The 9,603-nt window shown below is 38.4% G+C and overlaps 1 protein-coding gene across 1 annotated transcript; it reads right to left on the bottom strand.

The window, feature by feature from the left end:
* Positions 1 to 1,058: 1,058 nt before the first annotated feature.
* LOC124320896 (UDP-glycosyltransferase UGT5-like) lies at positions 1,059 to 3,076 on the bottom strand. The gene is made up of 3 exons (XM_046783801.1): positions 2,118 to 3,076; positions 1,568 to 2,028; positions 1,059 to 1,481 (listed from the first exon to the last, which is right to left on the bottom strand). Exons 1-3 carry the CDS (start codon positions 2,994 to 2,996, stop codon positions 1,190 to 1,192), a joined length of 1,632 nt encoding a protein of 543 aa, XP_046639757.1. The 5' UTR covers positions 2,997 to 3,076; the 3' UTR covers positions 1,059 to 1,189.
* Positions 3,077 to 9,603: the final 6,527 nt, after the last annotated feature.

Below are 9,603 nucleotides of genomic sequence, written 5' to 3'. Positions count from 1 at the left end.
TACCGAGACGTAGCGGGTCAGGGAAATTTGCATGCACATCTTTTGCGCATGTTAATTTAGAACATTGGACAGAGGAAAGGGAATAAGTACTACAAGTAATTAACCGTTAAACCGCAAGTGCTGTCAGCGGTGCCTTACGCTCAACTCGCCAACGGCTCGCCAATAATATCTGGCATGATACGATTGAGCAAATTCGAAACGAGAAATTCCCGGAAATTTCCCGAATTGTTTCACCATCTTCTGCCATTTCGAGTCAAATGAAGAATCGCGGCTAATCAGCGAAAACCAACCTGCCCCATATGACACACGACGACACATTGGATTGACACTATTTGCAAATATTTGAAGGGAATGTCTCAATTTCCTGAGTTATCAATGAACAGTTATAACGGGGCTTGTTTTAGAACAATTTAGGCGGTTTGATTAAGTAAATAGCCCGTAAATAGCAGAAATAATCGAAAAAAGACCAACGGGGACAGAATGCTAATGAGGTCGAAAGCAATGCTCAGCTATGCTACCAACTATGAACCCCCAAAATTAAAGTACACACAACAAGCACACTCCACCGATGTAAGAGTCGTTTTCTAATTTTCTCATTCTTTCTTTCTACATTTGAAAACGCTATCTTAATAATAAACTTGATATCGCCATTATTTTACTACTTTCTAGATGGCAAATGAGCAGATATGGAGAGTTAAAAAATCAACCTATCAATAGCCGCTTGGTTTTAATACTCATAAAATAACAAGGCCTGACGTCTACATTTCCTTCATGCGGAAGACTAAGCAAAACACAGATGAAAGGCAGGAGGTTCAACGTGTTAATCTCGTGACGACCATCGACAAATTTTAAAATGCTAACGGCTAGACAATAGACATGTAGTCGGTTTCTTCAAAGGAACGATAGAAAACAGCAACAGGTGATGTTAAAAAATAAAGAAGTCAAAATAACAGACCGAATTTTCGAATTTCTTTTGGGCAACACCTTAGCCATAATCTAAAATTTAAAAAAGAGGGCTTAAGAATATATTGCCAATTTGGTTTGCTGAATGAGTGGAAAATTTTTAAAATTACATTTTCATTTATTTTTATTTCTTTATAATGTTTACAATTCAATCAACCTTTTTACATTGGGTGTTAGTTGTTAATACTTTATTTGTCATCAAAGTGATCAAACCAAATATCCAATTTCAATCATCTTTTTTGTGCAATCCAATCATCATATCTTTCCAACGGTATAATGCGGAGCAAAAAAGACAAAGACGGTAGATCACGTAGATCATGGAAGAAGTGAAAATAAAGAAAATGCACATCACATCTAGCAAGGCTCGTTGGGGTAGCATAAGATCCCTGGATGCATTCCGTAAATGTGGCGCGCCCTGGTGACGGATGACGTATTCTATCCAGTAAATGGCTCGGTCCATTGGTTTATCAATCTGGTCTTGCATCAGTGCAGACACATGCTGCATTCTCTTGGCATACCTTTACACACGGAAAACAGATTCGTAATATTTTTAAAATGCATTTGTGCCAAACGAAATAGCTCTGCTTAAATCGATACAATTAACCTCGGATTAGTCAGAATAGCTTGGATGGCATTGTAAAGTATTTCCTCGGTTAATTCGTCCCAGCACAGACGAATGGCGTACCCATCGTCTTCGGCTTTTTGGGCGTTGATCGGCTGGTCAGCCCAGACAGGCAAAAAGATGGCAGGAACACCGTTAAAGATGGTCTCTTGTTTACTGAGGAGTCCGCCATGCGAGATGAAAAGTCGAGCATTTCGATGGCTCAACAATTCCTTTTGCGGCAACCAAGAAATGGTTTTGACGTTGGACGGGATCAATTCTTCGCTTTCTCCTAATTTGCTTTGATCCTCCCATTTCCACACGACTCGTTGGGGCAGTCGGGCAAAAACGGACAAAAATAAACGACGGAAATCTTTCGGGAGACCGTCGCCTCTCAACATTGAGCCAAAACTGACTATGATGAATCCAGCGTCACCGGAACCGTCGAGAAACGAGACCAAGTCCTGTAAATGTACAAACAAGGAATATATACATTGGAGAAAGTAGTCAAGTGTAAACACAAATAAAAGGAAAGGTGTGTTTGGCACATAACCTTAGGTAGTCTTTTGAGCTTGCCACCCAAGTGCAATCCACCGACTTCTACGACGGCCGGTGAAGTTGGAAGCTGGAAATTAATGCTGAAATGTGTGTTGGTCATTAAAAGACTCAAGCGACGACTTTGAATGTCCAAGATGGGCGTTAAGTTGTGTTTGCCTAACACTCGTGACGCGACACGATCTATCGTGGGCAGGATGTGCCAATTGTAAATGAAGAGTCCACCCAAGCCGGTCACTACGTTGAACGTTCGCTGCCATAAATCCATCTTGTCTCTTGTTCCGGAAGGATTTGGGAAGTGATCCATGGCCAGTGGTGAGCCGATGGCGTACAGAAGCCACGGAGTGGGAGGGAAACAGTTCAGGTAAATAAATGGCACATCAAAGACTTCGGCCAACAGTAAAGTGCAATCGTTGGAAAACCCGTCGAGGATTATGAGATCGTATCGCTCCTTCGAGTTCATTAGCCAATGAAAAACGGGATCCTCATAGATGGCCTTGCAATATTTCTCAAGTGTGCCCGGCATTCTGAATAGGAGACGAAATGGGCTGTCACGATCGTTGAAGTCGATTTCATGTTGGCTGTTGAGCCTCACCAAATTCGGAGAAGTTAAAAGTCGCAAATTGGAGCTATTGGCTATAGTCGTCTGATTGCTTTTCATCACCCAACTCGATTTGTCGGATTTGTCTGATGGCAATAATCCGTTCCAGTAAGTAACAAAGTGGCCACGATCGGCCAGTTGAGCCACCAGCGGTTCAAATACATTGCTGTGGCTGGGCGTAGTGATGGGCGTTAGGACGAGAATATTGTGGGCCGCACCGGAGCAGATAATTGTTAACACAAGTAAAATACATTCGGCAATACCTGGGAAGAACATTTTGTGTGTGTGTGTGTGTTCAGAAAAACTTTGATTGCGCTTATAGTTTCACCGTGGGGATCCTGCAAGCATCCACCAGCACCGCCTGCTCAACAATGGCGATATCCAGGAATAAGACACTTTTATAGTAATGGCGATTCCCTTCTCGAAGGGAAACGCCATGACATCCCATTACAGGCATTCACTGAGCGACGTATAGAGGTATGCAAATGCATCCGAAATGCATATGAGTGAAAGTATAAGATAAGTGGATGAAAACTGGTCGTGGGCCCTCGAAACTATCGCTTTCACAGTGCAAAGTATAAGTAAAAAGTAAAAGCATATTACAGGTGTTTGTGCAGCTCGGCAGACAAGCCTACTTTTGAAATTAGTGTAACCCATAATATAATTAATAAAAAGTTTCGTCGAAGGCTCTATTTTGGAAAGGATTAGGCTAGCTACTATCAATATCAGGAGCACGTTCACGAATAAAAAGGGTTAAGGTCGTATAGGAACTAAGCGAAAAGAATTTAGTATACGTCAAGTCCTAAACAGATTTCCAGACAACCAAAAATCACCTTGGGTATGTATTTGCATGGCCTTATTCAGAGACATATCCAATACCGTCTATAGGAAAAAGATACATATACTGATCAGTCCGTTGTTCTATATATTCCGATATATTCCCTGTACATCAGCTTTCTCGCTTATCTAATTAGTTGTGGTCGCCTATAAACGATTCAAGCTGAATTGGACTATAGTCCTACCCGGTCCTACCTCATTAAAAAATGAATGAGTTAGGGCTGAAGGTCTAAAAATATCGACTATAAAGTTTGAATGATAGCAAAGCTAATTAATCGGAAAGAGATTGGCTTATCCTTCGATACTGGTCGTTACAACTTATATAAGAGGTGAAAGCTGCTAAAGTTTATAATGTTGATGGGGAGCTACTAAAATGTGTACTACCTATAGCGAACTTCTCGTTTTTCGAAAGTGAATTTATCAGCACATGTTATTCGTGCTAAAACTTGCCAATAACGCTTTCCAACTATAACATTTTGCGCGAGATAAACTGGCCCTGCAAAATTCTTTCACGTACCGGTTTCGACGCTCCTGTTGATTTTCAAATAGACCCAAATTGATAATTGCTGGCCCCACATGTTTTTAATGCTCTGGCTCTGGGCCAATTCCAAAATGAAGCGAAATACTATGTATATTATACCTGTTTTAGTTGGATTTCACCCTGTGCTGAATTTAGAAACTAATTCAAGTTACAAACTGGCTTTTTCTTTTTTTTTAAGATACCAGTAACTAAACAACAACAACAGTTTCCATGTTGTTACACCGATATAGCTGCGCAAGCGATATTGATTTAACACACGTACCAATCTGCTTTATTACCTTTCCCGAAACCCTTTTTCGTCGATGAAACTTGTTATTCAAATGCACTAACACGACTGCAATTGTGTGCTGGGTTGCCCTAGTTAAAAATATATTCGTTTAGGAAACGAAACATAGTAGAGGGTATAACTTGTTTTGAACACCAGCACCCAAGAAAGATGTTGCGACAAATGAAATCAATTTCCCCGCAATTTCCCACTCGCCGCAGGTGACCAGTGACCTGCTGTGGTTATATATCCTTCATGCCATCCGACGTAATTCGAGATATTATTATACTATTATTAAAACAACAGCAATATTGATTCTCTTATACATGAATTTTAGTATTTAGAAAAATTATTTGGGAATTTTCGACGACAGGAAATATGGCGTCTTGGACTCGAACGGCTCGAAGTCTTATTTGCTAGAAACTCCCGGTAAAACCTCCCGGTTAAAAATAGGAGATGTTATTAGTCATGCACGCATTTTGATGCCAAAAGAAATCGAATTTATTAACTGCGAATAACTGCAGGGATAATAATGTTTTAACGACTTTCTAACTTGTTAGGTAACTTTTTTTTTAAATTCATTAGAGTCCTGATCCAATAAACTCTTATATTAGTTACTGGAACGAGAAATTCGAAGCCGGAAAATTTTTTTGAATAATAACGGAGTAAAGACGGCAAGAGTAAGAGAGTAACCAAGGACCAAAAAAAAACCAAATAAATTTTTCAGCTAGCGATTGCAACAGCGATACAAGCCGCTGCACAAGGCGCATTGCTGGGCGTTCAGAAACCTCTCCAATAAAAAAAAAAATGTTTGAGAGCTCGAAAGAGACACTCCAAGCATTTCTTAATGAGAACAATGTCATCAGCAGCGGCAAAGAATAAGCTAATAAAGAAGGATCGGTTATTTTACCTTCGGCTGATTTGTTGCTAGCCGCTGATAAAACAATAGAAGCCAAATCAACGATATCTGTCTCTCAAGCTGCCCTAGCGACCCCTTCCGTTGATCGGACTCTGTAATTTTGCGAAGAGACTTTCTTTGAAACCATTTGATTAAATAGGTATGAATTATTTCGTTCCAATAAGAGAATTTCATACATTTTTATTACTTTTGAAGTCTTTTATATTACAGGACGTCCTTTCCCGTGGAATAGAAGAAAAACAATGAGTAGCATAACTATCGAATATAAGGAATAATCAATGATTAAATTCAATCTAAATGGCGAAATTTCTTTTTGAGAAAAATGTTTTTTTTTTTAAGTGAGAGGACTCAGAGGAGTAAAGAAATGGTATCTAAAAAGTTAATAAAAATTCCAGGGGAAGTTTAAAAGTACTAAAGAGTAATTTCTATTCACAAGTTATTTCCAGTTTATAGCCTTAATTTCTCTCAATTTTTCCGGTCATTTTCTTCCAGTCGCTTTTTTTCCGTGTTATTCTTCCGGTCACATCCTTCCGCATTATTCTTCCAGTTCACTTCTTCCATGTTCTTTTTCCCGTTCCTTTCTTCCGGTCAACTTTTCACTCGAAATACTAAAACTGGTTAGCGCTGCATGTACTTCTGAACGAAATTCCCTTTCTCCCTCCCCTCCCTGGCGCTTACTTTTTTCTTTTTTAAAACATTATTTAAATGGCGTTTTTTAAACCATTAAAGTAGCCTTCATCCCCACTTTGCCTTTTTTTTTAAACTCTGGTGCAGTTTTTTAAATTTTTTTTTCACCTCCTCAACCTTTGTCTTGATATTCTTTCCTAATATCCAGCTTTCTCTTTTTATTTTACCTAGACGCCGTCGGTGTTTTCCAGTTCCGATGTCTCTTTTTCGCTAGTTTGTTTGCGCATGGTCTCATTGCTAACATTAACTGATTCTGTAACAAATAATTTAACTATATGCTATTCGGCTAGCTATTCCAGTGTTTCTCTGCAGGAGGGAGGATACAGGGAAGATTCCTTTTTCTTTATGCAACTTGTTGTTGTTGTTGTTGTTATTGTTGTTGCTGCCACTAATGTAATTGACAAAGCACCTTTGATCGATTTATTTCGTTGGCCTTTTTTTCTAGGTGGAAGCTATATGCCGCTATATGCCCCAACCCAACTGAGCTTCTCACTGCGTCAGTTGAAACTTTTGCCGTGAAGCCGAAACCTTGCAAAGCTAGGGGGAAAAAAACAACACTAGTATGATTTTTGTAAGCATTTGCCTACCGACTGTAAATAGCTTTTCGTTTGGTTTTGCATCTCATTATAATTTCAAATGTCCCTCTATTTTATTTCCGTGTCATCACCAAAGGTAGTGCAATTTATGGATGTTAGATGGCGTAGTGTTTCGAATTATGCGCGGGATTTGAATTAAATTGGTTTAAAAAAAATTGATTTGGGAGTTTGTTGTTTCATTTACATATTTCATGTTTTCCCAATATTTCGTCTTCAACTAATACAGTTATTTGTATCATCCTGGGAACTAGGTTTTCTTCGTCTAAAACTGATCATCGAGCAACCGTTGCGCTTGTTTTTTTATTTTCAACTCGGATGACTATACAGTTCACTCCACATATCTTGCCATGACGTCCCCCGAGTAAGTTCATGTGACTGTGAATGTATTCACGAAGGTGTCACTTATCCCTTTCCCACCTTCACATGTGAGTGCAAGATCAGTTGTCCAGTCAACATCCACTGTTTCGAAAGTTAAGGTAAAGCCCAAGCTAATTTTCTTTTTTTTTTCGAGTTGTCATTTAAAAAATATATATAATTCCTCAGTCATCATTCACATAGTAAGAATTTGTTTGGCGTTCTCCTTTTAGTGCCAAGAGAAGCGAAATTCTTACACTCCGTTAGACTCTTTAAGATCGACAAAACGAGAATCGATCACTTTCCAACTTGTTATTTTTATTGTTAAAGTTCAAAGCGTTTTCTTTATGACAAAGCCTTTGCACTTCGCTAGCTGGTTTTTTGCAAACTAGGCCATTCTGTAACATTTTGGGAATTTTTTTAGAAGTCCGGACTGTTGTTAATTTCTTTAAAGCATTATCTTTGAGTCATCTACTCGCTTTCCGGTACACCCTTTATTGATTGAAGGTGGAACTAGCATTCCTATCGAGCTTTATTTTCGAGTTGAACTTAAGCAACTGTGATAAAGTACACGTCAGAATAAACTGAATGACCTTTGAAACATGAAATGGCGAATACTAACGAACCCTTTTTATCGCGGGCTGCTACTTCCTCAATCCAGTTGAATGTTTATTCCCACTCTCTTTTACGATGGAAATTTGTGTCAATCAGTGACCCCACGTCCGTGTATTTTTGTCAATTCCTATAAATGTTCAAGTTGTAGCTCAAGGCCATGAGAAAAACGATTGCAAAATTTTACCCGTGACGAAATAAGTGTTTGACCCCGTGTTTGACATGTTGAGGCGCATGAAATCAATTAAATAGGAAAGTTGACAATTGTTAAGCAATGAGCATTATACTTCATGAACTTGGGCCTCGTCGTGTATACTTTTCTTGCCATTATATGACATCTGATAAACTATAAATCTGCCAACATTAAAACGCGCTACCGCTCAGTTTTAGGGAGAACAATCGCTTTAATAGGCCTACTAGCTTAGCTAGGATTTTTAGTATCTTCCAGTATCGTACGACGTAACGTCAAATTATGACGTAATAATTGGTGATATCATCGTTGACGTTAATATTCTTAGATAAGAATGTTTTGAAAATAAATAAATGTCATTAAATGTAATTGCCACATCATTATCTATTTTAATTATCTCTTTTAATTATCCAGTTAATTTATGATTTCTACTTCCGGCGTTAGTCAGTTATTAAGATTCCAAGTACTCGTGCAACCAATCTAACTCTTAAGAATCCGTTTCCCAGATTTTATACGGTAACATCGGAAGGCTGAACTAAATTAAATAATAAAATGCAAATATTTTAAATTTATCTGACTATCTCTCTTCCTATAGCGCTTGTTGATGAATCGTTATTAAGTCTGCTTCCTCTGGGTACCCAGTGCAAAAATGGCTATGGCATTATCTTTTCTTACCAGCGGTAAGAAAGAAGAGATTCCCCTTTACAGTGTGCGGTAACTTACCGCACACTGTAAAGGGGTCTAATGTTCGTTTGACAAATCAAGTGTTGTTTGTCGTGTTTTCTTACCTTTACTACGTACGTTTTCTTACCACGAGCCTACTTTGACATTTTCACCACCATTCGCATTCAAATCAGCAAATCTTATAAAAAAGAAGCTAACTGTAACTCATTAGAATTTCCTTATTTTTTCGTAACTTTTGGTACATGAACTTCTTTCATTACGTCCTTGTTTAATAACTTAAAAAGTAAATAGAAATAGTGCTGATTAAAAAAATTGTAATTACAAGTTGTTCTAGGTTTAAATGATAAAATGACTTTACTTCATTCGAATATACTAAAACTAAACTACAATTGACACCTGGTGGATTGATGCCGAATCGGTAAAAAGACGGTGCCGAATTGTCACTAGATATTGCCAAAAATTTTTTATGACGAGTCAGTGCCGAATCGTCTGGACACCCTTTAATTTAACCCTCTTGGCATCGTCATTTTCTTGTGGCTGTCACAACCATTCAAGATTTTTGTCGAAATAATTTTGCTAGCTTTATTACTAAGGATAGGTATTATAAATTCTGGATATTTTCCAGTTAATAATAACGTTAATTTCGTGATACCCATGAAGCTGCTTGACTGCTGTGATAGTAGGTGCAAACCTGTTCACATGCAGGAAGAGTTAGTGGGTGTTTGTGAGAACACTGGGTCAAGGAAATTTCAATTCTTAATAATGCGTGCCCATTTTACAGTGAACTGGCATAAGTGTCTCAGTAAACATAAATGTCATAGGTAGATTCTTGTGTCCTGATAGGCTGTAATCCTTAAGCCAGCCGCTTTATGCGCCGACTGAAAATGTTCATTGATAGAAACTGAAATTGGTGCTGAAACTTTCGTCATTGCCTGATAACTGATAAAATTGCGGGAAAAGAATAGGAAAACGAAAACAGACGTGCTGCAAACGGTCAAGCCCTTCCGCTTTACGCCAATCAGTTTATTAGTTTTTGCGAGGCAATCAGTCAATCACCAATTCGTGTGGAATATTTACCGAAGTTTTGAATATAGAACTCTTATAAGTTTCATACGCGAGGGTGTCATCACGTCGATTTCTAACTATTTCGGAATCGATGACAGAGTGCTACGAGGTGTTATTTTTAAATGGTTTTCAC

Source organism: Daphnia pulicaria, chromosome 1, assembly GCF_021234035.1.
Source record: "Daphnia pulicaria isolate SC F1-1A chromosome 1, SC_F0-13Bv2, whole genome shotgun sequence".
Taxonomy (NCBI): domain Eukaryota; kingdom Metazoa; phylum Arthropoda; class Branchiopoda; order Diplostraca; family Daphniidae; genus Daphnia; species Daphnia pulicaria.
This window is presented reverse-complemented; position numbering and strand designations above follow the sequence as displayed.

What these genes read in the sequence shown, in the direction of transcription:
- LOC124320896 (XM_046783801.1), bottom strand. Translation starts at nt 2,996, where the DNA reads ATGTTCTTCCCAGGTATTGCCGAATGTATTTTACTTGTGTTAACAATT. An exon ending in AGCTCAAAAGACTACCTAAG is followed by an intron (nt 2,029 to 2,117) that starts GTTATGTGCCAA and finishes GTACATTTACAG; the next exon opens with GACTTGGTCTCGTTTCTCGA. An exon ending in GCTATTCTGACTAATCCGAG is followed by an intron (nt 1,482 to 1,567) that starts GTTAATTGTATC and finishes CCGTGTGTAAAG; the next exon opens with GTATGCCAAGAGAATGCAGC.